General features: G+C 48.2%; 1 protein-coding gene across 1 annotated transcript; it reads right to left on the bottom strand.

The window, feature by feature from the left end:
• Positions 1-9,694: 9,694 nt before the first annotated feature.
• Positions 9,695-10,079, bottom strand: LOC311239391 (NHS-like protein 2; the record flags this gene model as incomplete). The annotated part of the gene is made up of 1 exon (XM_084327697.1): positions 9,695-10,079. Exon 1 carries the CDS (start codon positions 10,022-10,024, stop codon positions 9,695-9,697), a length of 330 nt encoding a protein of 109 aa, XP_084183823.1. The 5' UTR covers positions 10,025-10,079.
• Between the last annotated feature and the right edge of the window lie 12,262 nt (positions 10,080-22,341).

The following is a 22,341-nucleotide window of genomic DNA, read 5'->3' as shown; positions in this document are numbered from 1 at the left end:
GTGTGTGTGTGTGTGTGTGTGTGTGTGGTGTGTGTGTGTGTGTGCGTGTGCCGTGTGAGATCATCTGCATCTCTCTCTGTCTCTCTCTCTCTCTGTCTCTCTCTCTCTCTCTCTCTCTCTCTCTCTCTCTCTCTCTCTCTCTCTCTCTCTCTCTCTCTCTCTCACTCCTACTCTTGTCTATTTTGTGTGGGCTACATTTGGCAGGGCTACTCTCCAGCTAGCATTGTAGTGAACAACACTACTACAACAACACAGCTAAATAATCAACAGGATCGGCCATGGCCATCCCTCCATCTTGTCTCACTGTTTTACCTTCAATATGTCCTACCGTCTCCATAAAAGACATGGAAATAGAATCGGGAGGATTGTGCACTCCCTCCCTTACAGAGAGGCACCCGGGCAGCACCCCCCCCCCCCCCCCACCCCCCACCCCCCACACACACTCCAACCGCGCTCCCCTCCCCTGCCAAAGAAGAATGTTGTTTGTATTGGTTTCAATGGAGTTTTCTTTTTTTTGGCACGTCACAGTCTGAGTGCTGTTTCAGAAGGCCTTTCTATCGCACTGTGAAATGTTTTCTGGGGAAATATTGATGGAGAGCTTGTGTTACTCCTCTGCTTTTTTTTTATTCAGCTTATTATCATCTGACGTGGAGTCTAAACAGAGCTGGGAGTTGCAGCGATAACCACCTGCAAAAATGTTTCACTGTGGCCAACACTTTCATGTGGCCGCCGAGCTCACACACATGTCAGTGTGAGAACGGAACGCTCTAACGATGATGACACAACGGACACTGGTCATTGAATTTATAATAAAGCACAAAGATACTTGTGCCCTGACAATAAGGGGCATGTTACACACAGTGTTCTTGTGCTCGTTTTTATACGTTTTTGAATACGTTTCATGTCCCTTTTACACAGAAATGCGTTTTTTAGCGTTTTTTGGTGGATACGTTGTGGCCCTAGCTGAAACGCTAAATTGTGTTTGCGTTTTTGAGCAACGCCAAAAACTCGCCGACAACAGTCGTGTAGCCTTCACGGAGCTGTTGTTGCGAAAACGCCCATGCGCAGTAGATACCATCTGCGTGCCCTTCCGGTGACAACAGTGTGTGTGTGGGTGTGGGTGTGTGTGTGTGTTTGGGACATAGCTCCGTGTCCCAAATAGCTGCAGCTACCATGTGTTGTCAAGTTATTGTTATAAGGACCCCAGTCCAAGATACAACAGTCTGCATTCCCTTAACAATTGTTTGTATTGAGCCGTATTGTATTGTACTCATTATGCAATATGTTAAATAAAGTTTACATCCATTCATTCTGCTAGCATTACCACTGGCTAGCTATCAGACCCTGTTAGCTCAAAGCTCCTCTTTCAACTTAACAAGCATTAAACAAAATGGCCCAGTCATCTATTCACCTTTGTTTAATACACACAGCGTTGTCTCTAATGTTATCTAACTACTGATAGCTCCCGATATCATCAGTTTGATGCTGGCTAACTAGCGTGAGCTAACGTTAGCTTCTAGCCACAATGCTATACTGTTAGAATGGCATATTCCATTGACGTTAGCATGCAGCTAACAATGTAGCTCTTTTTTTAGACTAAACTATCCGCTCTTGGTGGTCACTTGTGTTGATGTTAGTTTTGTTTCATCAACAAATGACAGGCAGAACACACAGTGAATGTATCCGTTTTGTTTATTGCACTTTTATTAGACTTTGCTGAAAAAGAAGTGCTGCACTGGGTAAATAGGCAAAAGATGGTGGCGCCCATAGGCGCCCGCCTTGTTGACATTTGCTTTGCAGGCACATTCAAGTTCTGATTGGTTGAAATTGCCTTCATGTTTGCCACCTACTGCCACCTACTGCTTTGGCAGTGTACTACATCAGTGTGCTCAGGTGACAAAAACGAAAGTGTGACTCGAGGCTGCCACGTTGCGGCAAAACTCATCTGACAATGAAACGAAAATGAAACGAAAGGTGTAACCGGCGCCTAAGGATAAGCGTTTTCCATGGTCTGTAACCGTGTAATCTGCCTGCGAAACCATTTACAGTCTGCACCACCTCTGTAATGTGATGTTAACCCACAGCTGTAATGGGGTGCTAACCCATCGCTGTAATGGGGTGCTAACCCACCGCTGTAATGTGATGCTAACCCACCGCTGTAATGTGATGCTAACCCACCTCTGTAATGTGATGTTAACCCACCGCTGTAATGTGATGCTAACCCACCGCTGTAATGTGATGCTAACCCACCGCTGTAATGTGATGCTAACCCACCTCTGTAATGTGATGCTAACCCACCGCTGTAATGTGATGTTAACCCACCTCTGTAATGTGATGTTAACCCATCGCTGTAATGGGGTGCTAACCCACCGCTGTAATGTGATGCTAACCCACCTCTGTAATGTGATGCTAACCCACCTCTGTAATGTGATGTTAACCCACCGCTGTAATGGGGTGCTAACCCACCGCTGTAATGGGGTGCTAACCCACCGCTGTAATGTGATGCCGCTGTAATGGGGTGCTAACCCACCGCTGTAATGTGATGCTAACCCACCGCTGTAATGTGATGCTAACCCACCGCTGTAATGTGATGCTAACCCACCGCTGTAATGTGATGCTAACCCACCGCTGTAATGTGATGCTAACCCACCACTGTAATGTGATGCTAACCCACCGCTGTAATGTGATGCTAACCCACCGCTGTAATGTGATGCTAACCCACCGCTGTAATGGGGTGCTAACCCACCGCTGTAATGTGATGCTAACCGGGAGCATGTCTATGTTCCCCGGGTCCTATGTTCCCCGATTGATTGATTGATTGATTGAACATTTTAAACCACCAGCCCTGATTCCAAACCTTAACCAACTTCGAAAGAGGGCCTAAGCTTAACCAGTTCGAAACAAGGCGGACATTAATCATTAATAAAATTATAAAAATTTATAAAAATGTCAATCAATTAATCAATCAATCGGGGAACATAGGACCCGGGGAACATAGGACCCGGGGAACATAGGGATGATCCCTGCTAACCCACCACTGTAATGTGATGCTAACCCACCGCTGTAATGTGATGCTAACCCACCGCTGTAATGTGATGCTAACCCACCGCTGTAATGGGGTGCTAACCCACCGCTGTAATGGGGTGCTAACCCACCGCTGTAATGGGGCACTAACCCACCGCTGTAATGTGATGCTAACCCACCGCTGTAAATGTGATGCTAACCCACCCCTGTAATGTGATGCTAACCCACCGCTGTAATGTGATGCTAACCCACCGCTGTAATGTGATGCTAACCCACCGCTGTAATGTGATGCTAACCCACCGCTGTAATGGGGTGCTAACCCACCGCTGTAATGGCGTGGTAACACACCGCTGTAATGGGGTGCTAACCCACCTCTGTAATGGGGTGCTAAGCCACCGCTGTAATGGGGTGCTAACCCACCGCTGTAATGGGGTGCTAACCTGTGCCATCCCTGATGGGGTCTATTGTCAGCTGTCGTTCCAAACCATCACATGGACTTTCTAAAGTTGTCAGCTGCTCTATTCACAGCAGTCACTAGCTAGGTCTAGATCTGAATTTATAATAACACACAAGATACTTGTGCCCTAATGATAAAGATAAGGGCCTCCATGGTCTGAAACCGCATAACTGCGTATGACACAATGGACACCGGCCATTTAAAAATGTATGGAGCTCTAGAATTCCAAGATAATGATTCCAAATGATTCCTCCCAACTACAAAACATTGAGGCCTGCTTGCTTGCCGTCAAAAAATGGATGTCGCAAAACTTTCTACTCCTTAATGCAGATAAAACTGAGATGTTAATTGTTGGCCCCCCAAACCACAGAGGCCTGTTTCAGGACATCTCCCTCAACTTTGATACCTGTCATGTATCCCAGAGCTCCACCATAAAAAACCTCGGAGTAATTTTTTATTCCTCCCTCTCATTTAATGCACATGTAAAAAATTTCACCAAAATTGCATTCTTCCATCTTCGTAATATCGCAAAAATTCGCCCCATTTTAACTCTGGCTGATGCTGAAACCCTGATTCATGCTTTTGTCTCATCACGTCTGGACTACTGTAATGCACTTTTTTCAGGCCTACCTAATTCAAGCATCAAAAATCTTCAACTCGTGCAAAATGCGGCTGCACGGATACTAACTAGAACTAGAAAATTTGATCACATCACACCAGTTTTGTCCGCCCTACACTGGCTTCCTATTCAAGCCCGATCTTTAAAGTGCTACTCCTCACCTACAAAATTTTAAATGGCCTTGCACCGCTCTATCTATCCGATCTCATCTCCCGATACTCGCCCGCTCGTGCTCTGCGCTCACAAAATGCGGGGCTTCTATCGATTCCTAGGGTTAAAAAGAAATCCGCCAGCCACAGAGCCTTTGTCTACCGCGCTCCCTACCTGTGGAACAAATTACCTGCCGTCATCAGGGGCGCCTGCTCTGTCGAAGCTTTTGAATCCCTGCTTAAGACCCATCTTTTTTCTCTCTCCTTCAACCTACCCTGATCTCACCTGGTCGGGGACTGACCTTTAGATTAATCTGTCTAGTTTAGTTAGGAAGTTTATTTTCCCCCATGTCTGCTTTTTTGCAGCACCACAAACATGGGAACTCTCTAACTCCTCCCCCCTCTACTCTACCCTGTAGTAGTGGTGACCGGAGTGCTGGACGTCCCTCGATGATGTCGGGGAGGTCGCGACCCTCTCTGCGCCGCCCCCTATCTCCCTGCCTCCGGCTGTCCCTGAGCAATGACCGGAGTGTTGAATGTCCCGTGATTAAAACGGGGAGGACGCGACCCTCTTTGCGCCGCCCCTGTGCCTCAAATAGATTCGCTATCAGCTCTATCTTCAATCTTTCAAAATGTTCAGTTGCTATCGCTATCAGCTCTATCTTTCAAAATGTTCAGTTGCTATTGCATGCACTCATCTGTGTTTCACTACACACTTGAGTGCATGCTTACCAACTGTTAGTCTGCAACACTACTATCACAGACATCTAAGAAGGGAGATCCCCCCTTGAATGGCCCTTCTAAGGTTTCTCTCCTCCACACTGCCTGTGGAGCATTTTTCCCTATTGTTAGGTTTTAGTGAGTTTTTCCTTACCTTCGCGTGGGGTATGTCTGGGAGTGCTTGCATTCTTTCATTTATTTGCATTTATTTTAAATTTGTTGGACCTTATGGTGTTCTTGTTCTGTTCTTGACTTATTGTTATGTTTTCTTCTTGACTTGTTTAAAGAAGACATGTACGGCCCATGGGGACATTAACGTGTGTTGTCGGGCCTTATAAATAAATTTGATTTGAAATTTGATTTGATTAGAAGAAGTAGTAGTATAAGTCTTTATTTGTCATCAGATTAACACACACACACATGCGATGGGCGACCCACAGGAACACTGTTTTAGCTGTCCATCGTGTTCGATGATGACGCTTGCTCCAGGAATGGGGGGGGGGGGGGGGGGGGGTTCAGCAATGCTGCCGCTGGTGCGCACACACACACACACACACACACACACACACACACACACACACACACACACACACACACACACACACACACACATGCACTGAGTCGAGGATGACCTGGTTCTACTTGTGACTTTAGGCGAGTAGCCAGTCTGTCATCAATCAGCAGTCTAATCTAATACTCTGGCAGGTAGGACATCAAATTTGGCTTGTGGCTTATGAATCCACTTGCCTATGTGGTAGAGGAATCACCAGAGACCCCACGAATACCATGTTATCACAATACTAGAATCACAATATTGCCATATATTGAATGAATGAATGAATGAATGAATGAAAACTTTATTTAACAGATTGCAGAATGGGTACAATACAGTACGGCTCAATACATACAATTGTTAAGGGGATGCAGACCTGAGAAAGACGTTTGTCTTGTTTCCATCAGGGTCCCCCATTTTCAATTCATATAGAATATGAATATTACATTTTATTACCCTTTTTCAACTGCAAATGATGTCCCCAACGGAACACAGAGTATGGGGTGACAGTGGCTCAGGAGGTAGAGCGGTCGTCTGGTAGTCGGAAGGTTCCCGGTTCGATTCCCACTCCTCCTGGGCAGTGTGTCGAAGTGTCCTTGAGCAAGACACTTAACCCGTAATTGCTCCCGATGTGCAGGTTGGCACCTTGCTTGGTTGCCTCCGGCGTCGGTGAGTGAATGGGTGAATGTGAGGAGCACATTAAAAAAATAAAAAAATAAAAAAATGATTATAAAGCGCTTTAAATAAAAGTGCTATAATATAAATGCACCATTTATTTATTTAGGCTAAAACTTCTGCAATAAAAAAAAGAAATATAACACCTTTTAAGATAGATTTTTCAGTCTGTTCACCTCACTCCAATCATTTTTATTGCAGCAAAATGGGATTGTCAAGCTAAGAACATTTGTATCAATGCTGTATAATATCGGTACACAAAATATCGCAATATATCGCTGTATTGATTTTATCCTTCTCCCGCTACTATGTGGCTGGTTATGAAACAGTCAAGTGTCATGCACTCAATCTAAATCGGTCATTAAGACCACAAGCACATGATGGGTGTAACCGGACTAGCAATAACTGCCACTAAGATTTCCCAACACTGGTCAGGACCCCCAGTGAGCTGCAGAGGAAGTACACAGTTCCTTGACTAAAAGTAGAAATACCCTGATCAAATAGTATTCTGGTCAAAGTAAACGTCCTCCATTCAAAATGATATTTCCAAGTAGAGACGTATTTGATATTCAATGTACTTATGTGTAAAAAGTAAAAGTACACATTTCGTATGATGTTTGGGTATTACAGTGTATTCCAGACACGCAATCCTCGATCCAACTCTAAAGGTTACGTTAAAGTGGTAGGTGGTCCAGTTATGCTGCTCTGATTACGTCCTCTTGAAGTTGGCATGCAGGCTAAATATACTGTATGAAAGTACATTATATCTTCATCAATTGTTTCCATGATTTCTATGCCAAATATAGTAACTAGTGGTAAAATAAGTAACTAGTAACTGATGGGTTCAGATAACTGTAGTGGTGTAAAAAGTACACTATTTCATTTGAAATGTGGGAGAAAAAGTACAAAGTTCCCTAAAATTAAAATACTCAAGTAAAGTACAAGTAGCTCCCCTCAAAATTGCTCTTACTTGTAACTTAATTAGTTACTTTCCACCACTGGGCCTCTGATATTTAAGTCCCTATACGATTTCTGTCACCCCTTAGAAATGTAAATGTTTGGGCGCCCTCGTGGCGCATACCATAGTGCCTCGCGCACCTACGCGGCCGACCCGGGTTCGATCCCAGCTCCCGTCGTTATTTGTCGCATGTCCTCCCCACCTCTCCTCCCCTTCGCCCTCTCCTCTGTCGGTCCTGCGTGACCAATAAAGCTGTAAAAAATGCTAAAAAAAAAAAATGTTTGAAATGTTTGCACTGGGCGGCTAATTGGCGCAGTGGGCAAGGCGCTCGCCACTAACGCAGAAGACGCTGGGTTCGAGCCCAGCTCTCAGCGTTGCTACCGGCTGGCCGGTCGTTTCATACTAACACAATTGGCAAGTGTTAGAGGGTGAGAAAGCCGGTGGGTGGGGATTGGACGTTGTGGACAGCGACTCCCACTGGTCGGTTTGGTGACGCCGGTGCGGCGGAAGCAGGAAGTAGCGGGGGCAGCGTGAGCCTCCCACGCGTTACTCCTCGCCACTGAGAGTTCGAGCTGCTGCGGTTAAAAGATGCGACAGGCTGCCTCCTCGTGTACCGGAGGGGACACGTGATGCAAGGCTTCTGTCCTCACTACAGCCGACCAGTGGGAGGCATAGTCTATCAACGTTCAAGACAGGGGAGGGAAGAATTGGATAATACGAAATTGGGATGGGAGAAAAATTGAAAATGGGGAGAAATGTTTGCACTGTGTGATTCAGTAAACATGCAACGTGAAACATGTTAATTTAAGGGTAAGATCGATCAAGACAGAACCCCTGCACCTGTGGACAGTCACAAAGGAGCAAATGCTGGGATTTGTTATTGACTATCGTATATTGATCCGAGTGTTGTCGAATTGTATTGTATTGTATTCAATTGCATTCACTTTTATCACAGGACTGGAGACCTAATGGAGATTAACACTAGACAAAAGATAAACACGAGATGAGGTGTCTCGTTTTAATTGTATTTATTTTGTGGCGGTAAAATGTTTGTTTACTTCTATGTCTATGTTTGTAAACACCAGATAAAAACTGACCGATATTCGGCTTTCTGGTGTTTCAAAAAGAAAGTTCCAAAAAGCGTGTTTACCATCTCAAATCAAACCCTTCAAGCATGCCTCACACATTGGAGAAACATAGTCCAGATTGGGGGTTAACAGCAATAGTCTACACATTGTGTCATTCATTGTATTGCATATAGCGTTGAATAGATTGTTATTGAATTGCATTGTGCTGTGGGCTATTGTATTTGATCGCATTGCTTTGCAGTTTTCGCATTGTAGGCTATTGATTCTGTTTGTGGTTCATTGTTGTGTGATGAACGTTGGATGTGTCTCAAAGCAGGTTCCCATATTTAGGCTACACCTTGCAAAAGCGTGCCATGTGGGCTAACATTGTCTAAGTGACTATGAATGAATGAATGAATGAATGAATGAATGAATGAATGAATGAATGAATGAATGAATGAATGAATGAATGAATGAATGAATGAAAACTTTATTTAACAGATTGCAGAATGGGTACAATACAGTACGGCTCAATACACACAATTATTAAGGGGATGCAGACCAGAGAAAGACGTTTGTCTTGTTTACATCAGGGTCCCCCATTTTCAATTCATAGTGACATTTATGACATACACAACATACATGACATCATGACATTTATGACATAGGGACATACAGGACCTACAGTACTGTTACATTTGTGACATACGATATGCAAATATACAGTACTGTTACCCATAGATCCTAACAGAAAATAATATACATATGATGGGGAGGAGACTGTCCATTAGGAGGGGGTGGGTGGGTGGGAGAAAATATATACATAAAATAAATATATATACTATAAACGTCAATGCCTATGGGCGATGTCATGTCGTGAGAGAAAGCCCAAACATAAAACAGCCACCGGTGTGAAGGAAGATACCAGAGGCATCAAAAGATACAGAGACAAGAGAGAGTCAACTGTGAGGAATGCATGACATCTTTGGTTTACAGTAGGTAGTACCGTATACAGTAAATTGGCATTCCACGCGTCCACACCCACACTCTCCCTTGTATACCAGCTGACAATAATAAAACAACAACTCTGCCATTCTCTCCCTTTAACTCCACATAATTAATGTTGTATTCAAATGTAATCGTGTGGGTGTTAAAGTGGCAGAGTATTTGCAAATCTGGTATGTCATAAATGTATAGATGTAGCAGTAGGCCCACTGTCTATCTGTATGTCGTGTGTGTCATATATGTTATGATGAATTGAAAATGGGGGACCCTGATGTAAGTAAACAAGACGAAAGTCTTTCTCTGGTCTGCATCCCCTTAACAATTGTATGTATTGAGCTGTACTGTACCCATTAATAAAGTTTTCAATCAATCAGAGTTGTTGTTTTATTCACATGTTGAAGTTTGGTGTGGTTGGGTGGTGCTTTTAGGCGGGGTTTTCATAATGACAACATTAATAACCATAATCATCATTCGGTGTGTGGTGGGGTTTTCTTACTTTTGGGCGGAGGTTTGCTGGCCAGCGCCGTGAGGTGCCTCTGCAGACTGACCACCTTGCCCTCCAGCGCGCAGGAGCGGCGACACAGGGACACCAGCTCGCCCTCCAGCTCCTCCAAGATGCCGACCGAGTGTCGGGACAGATCCGAGAGTTGCCGGAGCACCGAGCACAACGTGAAGCCGCACACGTCCACCAAGTCGCCCAGCAGGATCGCGCCCGGCTGCTGCTGCTCCACCAGCCTCTTGGCGTCTGATGGTCTGCAGACATCTTTTGGAAGCACCGTCCGCTTGCAAAACGGCATTTTTTCACCCACCACCGTCTCCAAATTAAACTCCCGAGATGGCCGAGTTGAGAGAGACACCTTATCCTTGTCGGTAGAGAGGCGCGTAATAATCCATGAGAAGGCAAACTCTGGTGTTATTATTATTATTATTATTATTATTATTATTATTATTATTATTATTGGCGGAGCTTGGGGCGAATTGTCTGCCGCGCGTCGTCATTATTAATATGTTTGTTTTGCTGTGAGGTTGCGGAATGTCCTCTGCGCCCGAGCGGCACAGCGCGCAACAGTGTGGTGTCTCCCAAAGCGCAGAGAACCCTGTCCGTCTGAGAGGAGGAGGAAGAGAGGAGATGAGAGAGAGGGGGGGCAAATAAAAGATGAAGGGGGTATATGAACTACTAGGCTGTTTCTAGGCTACTACTTGCACTTTTCTTTTGCATGGAAATATCATCCTTGGATTGCGCGTCACGCGTGTGGACAGCATATAGATGCTGCTGCGCTGCTGCACACTATAATAACCCCGCCGTGTGTGTGTGTGTGTGTGTGGACTGGAAACACAAAGTTCGGTTGAGGCCAGTGTTTAGCAGCTGGGTCAGGAGAGGAGAGAAGAGGAGAGAGAGCGGGAGAAGGCGAAGCAAGCAGCTAGGGGAGACATTCCATTCCACATCCTGTGGTATAGAGGTGAATTGGACCTGTGGAACATGGAGCACTGTGGTGACTCTCTCTCTCTCTCTCTCTCTCTCTCTCTCTCTCTCTCTCTCTCTCTCTCTCTCTCTCTCTCTCTCTCTCTCTCTCTCTGCCCACGGAGAACTGGCGCTCTCTCTTTCCCACTCACACACACACAGAGATAAACACACAAACTCGCTCGACGCTCCTTTATTTTGCTCACACATTCTTTCAGTGACACCCCCCACCACCCCTTCTCTCCCTCTTTCATTCTCTCACACTTTCTCTCTTTTTTAGTGCACTCATGCATTCTCATTTTCAGTGACCACCCCCCCTCTCTCTCCCTTTCTTTCTTTCTCTCTCTCTCTCTCTCTCTCTCTCTCTCTCTCTCTCTCTCTCTCTCTCTCTCTCTCTCCCAAAAAGTCATACAATTTAGATCAATCCACAACTCTCACTCACTGAAGGTCTCTACGCGTACCAGCCAGCTATCTGGGGGAGGGGACCTGTGATCTCTATAAGCTTCTGAGAAGAAGGGATTTACCCATCAAGGATCACTGCACAGGTCACATTATATTATCGTTGTTGTTCGCAGAGGTGGAAAGTTACTCATTACAATTACTCTATTTACTGTAATTGAGGACCTTTTTATTTATTTACTTATACTTATTATTATCCTTGAGTACGTTTCATGTTTAGTCATAAGGGTAACATAAGAATATTTGCTAAAAAGGTGTATTCACAACATTTTGGACGGTGCATAAAGTCTTTGATTTTCGTTTTGAGAGTCACTAAGTGCTTGAGTACTTTTCCAGTGTGCTACTCAAATTAGTTTTACTTGAGTCCTTTCTTTGAGATGAGTTCAACCTATCCACGGAGATTTTGCCAAATCAGATAAAGAAACGCACAAGTTACCGTGGGTTACTGACAGGCAGACAGACACAGGTGATTGCAATACCCCCCTCATGCTTTGTCCAAATGTCATTGTAACCCTTTTGGAGGCAAATGGACCTGTCTCAAACCCTGCCCTCTTTTCTTGATCCTCCAATCACAACTGTCGCTTACCTCGGACAAACTTGGTTTGTCCGAGGTAAGCGACAGTTGTGATTGGAGGATCAAGAAAAGAGGGCAGGGTTTGAGACAGGTCCATTGGATTAAGATGAGCTCCTAGACACTCCGGTCTTCTAGGAAAAAGGGTCAGGGTTCACGGGACGCCTGTAGCTGTTCCGCAACCGTTCCTACTTCCGGGGTAGGCCTGATTGGCCCCGACAGGCACGTGACCCGCCGCGGCCACGCCCCGCGGCAGCCCCAGGAGCAAGCGCGCTACTGCTGGAGTTCGCTTCGCCTTTCACATCGCTGCCGTTGGCGAAAGCAGGATGAGAGCAGGATGAGAGGCGAGAGCGTAGATTTCGCTGTGTATCATTTAATCATTTAACATTTGAAAGGCATACATTGTTGTCATACAGAAGTACAGAATACTTTTATCCAAAATGCTTCTTACTGTTACACTGTTAGAGACTGTGCAGTGCACGGCTTTAGTCTCACTCGAGTGAGGAAGACCGCTGGTTCTCCAACATACAGCCCGCTGGTTCTCCAACATACAGCGGTGTGCTCTTCAGAATGTACCGGGAGAAACGTTTACTGTACCCCGCAGACATAATAAGACCGCTGGTTCTGGCACATACAGCTCGCTGGTTCTCCAACATACAGCGGTGTGCTCTTCAGAATGTACCGGGAGAAACGTTTACTGTACCCCGCAGACATAATAAGCATATAAGCAGTGCTTACTAACGTTATTAGTTACGTTATTTCTGACCGAATTAGTCATTCATTTGTCTGCTTTCGCCAACGGCAGCGATGTGAAAGGCGAAGCGAACTCCAGCAGTAGCGCGCGACTGCTGGACCAGCGGTCTTCCTCACTCGAGTGAGACTAAAGCCGTGCACTGCACAGTCTCTAACAGTGTAACAGTAAGAAGCATTTTGGATAAAAGTATTCTGTACTTCTGTATGACAACAATGTATGCCTTTCAAATGTTAAATGATTAAATCAATGATACACAGCGAAATCTACGCTCTCGCCTCTCATCCTGCTCTCATCCTGCTTTCGCCAACGGCAGCGATGTGAAAGGCGAAGCGAACTCCAGCAGTAGCGCGCTGCCGCGGGGCGTGGCCGCGGCGGGTCACGTGCCTGTCGGGGCCAATCAGGCCTACCCCGGAAGTAGGAACGGTTGCGGAACAGCTACAGGCTCACGGGACAGGGCCTGGCTCTGACAATTCTATCCTCCCTCGCTGGACTTTCTCCTCTCCTGCATCGCAGCTGTTTCCTCGGAGCAATACCTCATGTCTCCTCTCTCGTGCCTCTACTCCTGCTTTACCTGACGTGGGGAGTGACAGTGAAAGGGGTGGATGGGAACACCTACATAGCCTTTAGGCCATCAGGCCATCAGGATGCTCAATGACTCTATGTAACAACCCATCATCTACACTCATTGCACACACATCCACATGCACACCCTCACTTATTAACACTCACTTTAGACACTTTAACACTACATTATATTTACGTGGTGGAGAGTGACAGGGACATATACGCAACGAAGGATCGCAAGCCAGATCTTTGAGTATCTGCCGTGCAGACCACAGAACCAAATCGCCCCTGGGTATAATACCAGGGTCTCAGGGCAACGTGGCCCATGTACCGCTCGTCTCAAGTTGAAATCGGAGTACAGTGACACCTTGGGAGTCCCCCCCCCCCCCCCCCAAACCTTTATTCCCAAAGACCTTTCAATCTCTCAGCAATTGTGGATCCGTCTCAAAACTCCCTTTCCTGTGAACGTACCCCTCCTCCCCAACATCTGGTCCCCACAAACCCCTCGAGCCCCCCTCAGCAACCCCGCCCAGACGTGAACTTGGCCCACCTAAATGTTTTTGTTCATGCAGCAGCCCCCGTCTCTGTCTCATGGAGAGGGGGATGGAGGAGAGAGAGAGTTTGAACATAAACTACCCTTTATTGACACGTTCGAAAATGTCAACACAAGAAACGTATGAGAAAGAGAGAGAGCGAGAGAAAGTGAGGGAGGGAGAGAGTATGTGTGATAGAAAGAATGTGGACCTAAACTCTGTATGTGTGAGAGGAGGAAGAGAGAGAGAGAATGGAAGAGAAATGAAAGGGAGAGGCTGTATGACATCATACATATGGTACCAGAACGTCTCACTAATCATATCTGGACTGTAACTTTCTGAATCTGTTGTGTGGTTCACCAGACAGACAGCCAGCCAGTCAGCTCTTGAGTTATAGTCCATCAGTCATAAAGTCAACCACACAGTCAGACAGTTCTCGAGTTATAGTCCATCAGTCATAAAGTCAACCACACAGTCAGACAGTTCTCGAGTTATAGTCCATGTTGTGAAGGGCCAGATTAAACCGAATATATATATTTATTTATATATATATATTTAATTGTATTTGTATATTCTCTAATATTCCCTGATATCCCTTGTATATTCCTTGTACAATATGCATTGAATATCCATTCTAGCCTACTGAACATCCCATAATAGTCTCCATTCTACTATTGGTCGAGACCTTGGTGCCAGGCTGCCATACCCCTCAGACCCAGTTCAAACGTACCGCTCCACATGTACGAACAAGTCCTAGTTCCGCGTAGGAATCTGACTACCGCACCACTAATGGGACTATTTGTTCATAGTGCGTATATATACTGCGCTACTAAAGTAGGACTTTCTTTTCAGTCCAGTTTCTTACCCTCCAATAGAGTCACAGACGTAAAGCCTCCCCGCGACGCCACGTGTGGGAGTAAGGCCAAGTTCGCCTACCATCGGTATTGAGACATCGTGTATATTAATATTTGAATAGTCATATTTGGCACTATATCGTCGAGTTGGACGTAGTCTATTAAGCTAATAATAGTCTGTTAATATATAGTGCTTCGTGCGGTGAGAATACTACCGTAGTCAGTACCCCATCGTTTCGGGCAGAAAACTGGCTGCTTACCCAGGGTGGTTGACCCCATGTGAAGCTGCACCCGAGGAGCCCCAGAGCCGACGAGCGAGTGGACCTGTATACCGGATTATTCTACCGACGACAGCCCGCCTTCCCAGGCACGGATTATGCTTTGTATACTTTGATTATTCCATGGATAAAGACCCCCGACACTGCCGTGTGTTGGAACCCCCCCCCCCTGGAGAGGACGCAAGGTGAGGAGACGCTCTGCAAGACGAGGTCGCTTCACGTCTCTCCCCCGTGGACCGGAGAGAGCCGGCCCACAAAGAGTCCACCTGCTTTCATCTGTGGTCCAAGGATCGCCGGCGCATTGAACGGCACTACAGTGGGTTCACCTGGGATACCCTTGGCCGGACGAGGCAGCCGGATTCTACCCCCCCCCCCTCCTACTTCTGTCGGCTTACAAGCGACCGGATTAACCCCCCCTTAGTGTATCTAGTATATAATCATTAAAGTATCATTGCTGTTATTCCTTAACTATTCCAGGTCGTATATTTACCACCTGCGCCATCAGAGATTGGACATTCTCTATTGATATACCGACGAATACTCTTTGCCATAAAAGTGCATACTATTTCAATTCATAAATGTAATTAAGTGATTAAGTGCTTGCTCTACACACCATTGCTGTGTAGTAATAAACGCATACTTCGACTTCGTACATTTGTGTTGGATCCGTTTCATCTACGTGAGAGTGTTTATGATAATATATTTATGCCGTGTACTGGGTGGCCGAATATTAAGTACAAAGGTAGTGGTAGTAAGTATCATATCTAGTAATACAGTCAGGGAATTGTACCCCTCAGTTACAATTGGTCCTTCGAGCCGGAGGGTAATTAGTGTAATATTAATATAGTGTTATTAATATTGAAATGGCCTATGATGAACACTCCACGAAACGATCCTCCTAACCAACGCCCGCAGCGCGAACGACGGCTCCCTCAGTACTTAGAGGCTTACGCTGTCAGTCAACAACCTAGTCTTCTACTAACAGTAAACGCGGTAAAACTAGAAAGTAAAAGTATGTCTAACCCCAACGCCCAGACTACCCCGACCATAGAGGCCCCTACGGGCTCTAATGTAACTGACCAAGTTCACGGTGGGGACCAGTGGGAACCAGACATAACTTCACACCCCGCCAGTACTGAAGAAGTAGTCCCAGATGAGTCCCGGGAGGAATACAACGCTACCGAGAGAGAACTCGGCACGGAAGAAGACGGGGAGAGCACCGAGGAGATAGAGCTCCAAGGCTCCGCAAGGAGTACCCCGAGGGAAGGCTCCCCTATACAACCGCCTTCTCCCAGCGAGGCAGAGAGGACCCTACAGCAGGCCTTCCTCATCAGCCTGAACGCCGCTGCTGAACGCGACCGACTGCAGATCCAGCAGCGAAGCGAACACGAGCAGATACGTCTAGAAATAAGACGCATTCAGATGGAAGAGAATGTGGCCCGAGAACGAGCCGGTGCTCAACGGGACGCAGCGCGCGACAGACAGCAGTCGCAACTAATAGAACAGCTGATCAGACGGACAACACCCTCTCCCTCCGCCAGAGGCTCCAGGAACTCGTCTAGACACACCTCCAGGGCGGCATCCCCTAGCCGAGTAAACAACCCTGAACTTGACCAACAGACGAGGTCTATACCCCCCACAGACCACCTCCCCCCACCGGTCCAAGCGAGACCTAGCAACCGGGAAGGAGCAGCATATCCTGTGGAGAGGCTAAACCAGAGACTACAGGCACTGGATGACCTAACTGAAGACGAAGAGGAAGAGGAGGAGAACCACGCCCGAAGACAGCACAGTACTCTACCGGACCAGGAGGTCCGGTACAGCCCAGGCTATACCCCCGCGGAGCTGCGCTACAGACCCCCGACTCTATACACGGGTGAGCACGACGCACGACCCGCACCGAGGAACAGCACCTGGACAAGCGGGCCATGGTACACTGCCGGTACCAGCCCATACCAAGGAGCGGGAGGAGACTCGCCTAGGAGGCCTCTCCCCCAACGCTCGCCGATGTATCCACAGTCAGCGTCATACATTGGCACGCCTATGGTACCCGACTTCACCCAAGAGAACCGGGCCCAGTATACAGAACTCCGCATGTGTCTGGAGACCATGTTGGTGGATGTATTGGATGAACGCCACAAATACGCCATCCTACTGAAGCACTTAAAGGTACCCCGCGCACATAATATAGCGCTCGCCTACGCGACTTCCACCACCCCATACACAGCAGCGCTGGTAGCATTGGACCAGAGGTATGGGCGCATATGGGATTACGTGATCCAGGAGATCCGACACATCGACCGCTTACCCCCAGCAATAGACAATCGAGCACTGGACGACCTGTCCATCAGAGTGCAGTCCCTGGTAGGGATGTTGGGAGCGCAAAGAGAGAAGGGGAGGCATGAACTTTACGCCAACTCAAATGTGGAAAGGATTCTGGAGAAGCTGCCGCCCGCTCGTCAGGAGCGCTTTAGGCGGCAGAGGGACCACAGAGACCCGAATGGCCCCGAACCGAACCTCCTCGATCTAGCAGACTTCCTGGCGAGAGAAGTCAGCAGCCTACGGCTAGATACATTCGGACGGAGCACCCCTGGCTCCAGAGAAGGAACCAGACGACTAAATGATGGAAGAAGATCGGTGACTGTGATGCACCAATCGGAGTCAGTACCGAGCAGCAGGAGCCACAGTACCCCCTCCAGAACGGAGAAGTGGAAGATAGTGTGCCCCTACTGTGAGAAAGAACACTGGCTAGCGCAATGTGACTCCTTCCCCAAGCTGAACGCGGAGGAAGCAGGTCAATGGATAAAGTCCAACAAGCGCTGTTTTCGCTGTGCGCGCTCACACATGGCAGCCGAATGCCGCTTAAAGAAAAGGTGCACCAAGTGCGATGGAGCCCATCTGGACATACTTCACGACAGTAACAGACGGCGCCCTTCACCTGCACCATCCAGCCGCAAAGCGAGCGTCATGTACATCGATCCCGCCAGCAGCAGTGGAGCCCGAGTACTCCTAAAAGTAGTGCGTGTGACACTAAGCTACCAGAATAAAGTCCTGGACACTTACGCCGTCCTCGATGACGGGTCAGAGAAGACCCTGCTGCTCGCCTCCGCTGCGGCCCAGCTAGGGCTGCGGGGAAGCGAAACCCAAATGACAATTCGGACAATAAGACGAGATTTGAAGACGATAAAGGGCGAGAATGTCTCATTCTCTATCGCAGCAAGCGGCCAGCCTGAGCGACGGTACCAGATTACAGACGCTTTCACCAGCCAAGAAATAGGACTGTCGCGGTACACATACCCCGTCGCCAAGCTGATGGAGAAATATGCACATCTGCGCAAGTTACCGATCCCGCTCATAGACAATGCTATGCCGACCCTGTTGATAGGCTCCGACCATGCAGACCTCATTGTCCCGATAGACCGGGTTCATACCGGACCCCGAGGCTGTCCTGCAGCAGTCGAGACCCGTTTGGGATGGACTCTCCAAGGCCCGCTCGCCAAATCTCTCAACCGAAGTACAGCCACTAGATGTCTCCACTCCCGAGTCACAGAGGGAGAAACCGCACTCCTGCAACACGTAGAGCGGCTATGGACCTTGGAACAAATGCCCTTTAAGAGCGGAAAGAAAGACATTCGCTCTAAAGATGACATTTACGCCATTCACCTCCTCGAGACAGGGACCAAGAGAGTCCCGGTCAACGGCGTGTTGAGATACGCCACGCCACTCCTGCGGCGAGAAGGAATGCCTACTTTCCACGCCAAGACAGACGCCACAGAACGGTACCTGCTGAACACGGAGCGGCGCTTAGCCAAGAACCCCGCCCAAGAGAGTGTATACCGCGCTGAGATTGAGAAGCTCATCACAGCGGGACACGTCACAAAGATGGACATTAAAGAGGCTGACCAGACCACTGAATCGTGGTACGTGCCCCACCACAAGGTCCATCACAACGGTAAAGACCGCATAGTATTTAACTGCAGCTACCAGATCGGATCCCAAAATCTGAATAAAGAGTTACTGCCCGGTCCCACACTCGGCCCCTCCCTACTCGGCGTTCTACTCCGCTTCCGCCAGGAAAAGGTGGCCATCAGCGGGGACATTAAAGGAATGTTCCTGCAGGTGAGATTAGTAGAGGCGGACAAGCCCCTGTTACGGTTCCTATGGAGAGAGAAGCCAGGAGATGAGCACCCAGCCATCTACCAATGGGAAGTCCTCCCCTTCGGAACGACGTGCAGCCCCTGCTGTGCTACATTTGCACTACAGAAACATGTAGCAGAGGACCCAGCAGCGGACGAAGAGGTCCGACACAGCGTAAAGAACAGCTTCTACGTAGACAACTGTCTACAAAGCCTTTCAACCCAAGAAGAAGCCGAGGCTCTCCTGATTAAACTCCGCGCCTCATTGATCAAAGGCGGCTTTGATCTCAGGCAGTGGGCCAGCAGCGATCCGCAAGTACTGCGCAGCCTCTCCTCCGAGGACAAGGCAGCCAGCAGCGAGACCTGGATGGCTACAATCCCGGGAGAAGCCCAGGAGATGACCCTGGGATTGGTGTGGCGATTCAAAACAGATTCGCTTCACTACAGACACAAGCCCCTGACTACGGAGCAGGGAAGGCCGGCGGCGGCGCCGACCACCAGACGGAGTGTGTACACAACACTCGCCCGACAATATGACCCGCTAGGATGTATTCTACCGTACACCACCAGGGCAAAAATGATTGTACGAGCATTGTGGGACAAGGACCAGGGCTGGGACGACCCCATTCCCGCACACCTTGCATCCACCTGGAGAGAGTGGGAGATGGAGCTCCACTCACTCCCAGGCGTTAATATGCGCCGAAGCTACTTCCCACCCACGGTGAGGCCAGAGACATGTAAAATGGACTTACACGTCTTCAGTGACGCCTCAGAGGTCGCATACGGATCAGTAGCCTACTTACGGGCCCAAGACCAGGGGGGAGAGATCTACACAGCATTTGTCCTCGCCCGCTCGAAAATAGCCCCACGCAAGCAACAATCTATCCCACGTCTAGAGCTCTGCGCAGCCCTAGCCGGAGCGCACCTAGCCACGCTCATCCAACGTGAGCTCACCATACCGGTGTCTAGAACAATCCTGTGGTCAGATTCCACGACGGTACTCGCCTGGATCAAATCGGACTCATGCAAGTACAAAGTCTTCGTGGGAGTCAGAGTCACCGAGATTCAAGACTTAACCGAAGAGTTAACCGGAGAAACAGAGTGGCGCTACGTTGATACAAAACAGAACCCAGCTGACGTCATCACCCGGGGGATGCCCCTGGATGACCTCACCCGTCGCAATGTCTACAGTGACGGCCCCGCATTCCTAAGACTCCCGGAAGGACAGTGGCCCATGCCTATCCCGAGGGAAGCAAGTCCAGAGGAGGTGGAAAATAAGAACTCTGTGTTCTGTGGATTGAGCACCGTAGCCTCCACCGACCCTAACATAGACGATTGCACGTCCATAGAGAGTGCACAACAAAGAACATTCCTGCGGTACCACCCGGAGTGCAAGTCCCCCGCTGATATGTCAGCAGCTAACTACGAGGAAGCAGAATTGCTTCTACTGCAGCGAGCCCAGAGAGACTCGTTCCCCGATGAATTGGCCTGTCTACAGGGAGGAAAGCCCGTCCCATCCGACAGCAGATTAATTCATCTGGCCCCCGAGAGCGACGCTCATACCCTCATCAGAGTGGGTGGTCGCCTACGCAGAGCCCCCAATCTACCGGATGACATTAAATACCCGATCGTATTGAACAGCCGACACAAGGTCACAGAGCTGATTATAAAGAAATACGATGAGGATGTACATCACGCAGGAGCAGAAAGAGTCTTCGCGGAGATTGAGGGAGTACTTAACTCGAAGCCCCTCGGATATGTCTCCAGTGATGTGGCGGATATCGACCCAGTTACCCCCAACACACTCCTGATGGGGCGGCTAGATCCTGCATTACCCCAGACAATGTACCGGCCTGAAGAAGCGAACGGCCGACGAATGTGGAGGTACAGCCAAGTATTAGCCGACAAGTTTTGGAACAGTTTCCTACTGCACTACCTACCGTCTCTACAGACCCGCCAGAAGTGGGTAAAGGAGAGAGACAATTTGACAGAAGGAACAGTCGTCATGATTATTGATCAATCACTGCCCAGAGCTATGTGGCCGGCCGGCCGCGTAAGCAAAGTGATCACCGGTGCCGACGGCAAGGTCCGAGCAGCTGAAGTGCTCGTCCAGGGTCGCACTTACACCCGTCCCGTGGCGAGGCTCATAGAACTGCCTCGACTCCCAGACACAATCGATGATGACCATGACCCTACAACCCTATGACTTTGTGAAGTTGACTGACCCCTACAGCAAACCCTTATGTGTAAATAGACAACGCGATTAATCTGTCTCTGTTTAACTGATTAGGTCTGGGACCTATTCAGGGGGTGGCTGTTGTGAAGGGCCAGATTAAACCGAATATATATATTTATTTATATATATATATTTAATTGTATTTGTATATTCTCTAATATTCCCTGATATCCCTTGTATATTCCTTGTACAATATGCATTGAATATCCATTCTAGCCTACTGAACATCCCATAATAGTCTCCATTCTACTATTGGTCGAGACCTTGGTGCCAGGCTGCCATACCCCTCAGACCCAGTTCAAACGTACCGCTCCACATGTACGAACAAGTCCTAGTTCCGCGTAGGAATCTGACTACCGCACCACTAATGGGACTATTTGTTCATAGTGCGTATATATACTGCGCTACTAAAGTAGGACTTTCTTTTCAGTCCAGTTTCTTACCCTCCAATAGAGTCACAGACGTAAAGCCTCCCCGCGACGCCACGTGTGGGAGTAAGGCCAAGTTCGCCTACCATCGGTATTGAGACATCGTGTATATTAATATTTGAATAGTCATATTTGGCACTATATCGTCGAGTTGGACGTAGTCTATTAAGCTAATAATAGTCTGTTAATATATAGTGCTTCGTGCGGTGAGAATACTACCGTAGTCAGTACCCCATCGTTTCGGGCAGAGAACTGGCTGCTTACCCAGGGTGGTTGACCCCATGTGAAGCTGCACCCGAGGAGCCCCAGAGCCGACGAGCGAGTGGACCTGTATACCGGATTATTCTACCGACGACAGCCCGCCTTCCCAGGCACGGATTATGCTTTGTATACTTTGATTATTCCATGGATAAAGACCCCCGACACTGCCGTGTGTTGGAACCCCCCCCCCTGGAGAGGACGCAAGGTGAGGAGACGCTCTGCAAGACGAGGTCGCTTCACGTCTCTCCCCCGTGGACCGGAGAGAGCCGGCCCACAAAGAGTCCACCTGCTTTCATCTGTGGTCCAAGGATCGCCGGCGCATTGAACGGCACTACAGTGGGTTCACCTGGGATACCCTTGGCCGGACGAGGCAGCCGGATTCTACCCCCCCCCCCCCCCTCCTACTTCTGTCGGCTTACAAGCGACCGGATTAACCCCCCCTTAGTGTATCTAGTATATAATCATTAAAGTATCATTGCTGTTATTCCTTAACTATTCCAGGTCGTATATTTACCACCTGCGCCATCAGAGATTGGACATTCTCTATTGATATACCGACGAATACTCTTTGCCATAAA

Source organism: Notolepis coatsorum (assembly GCF_963971535.1).
Source record: "Notolepis coatsorum genome assembly, chromosome: 13".
Classification (NCBI taxonomy): Eukaryota; Metazoa; Chordata; class Actinopteri; order Aulopiformes; family Paralepididae; genus Notolepis; species Notolepis coatsorum.
Note: the sequence above shows the minus strand (reverse complement) of the source record. Positions and strands in the feature narration are given on the sequence as shown.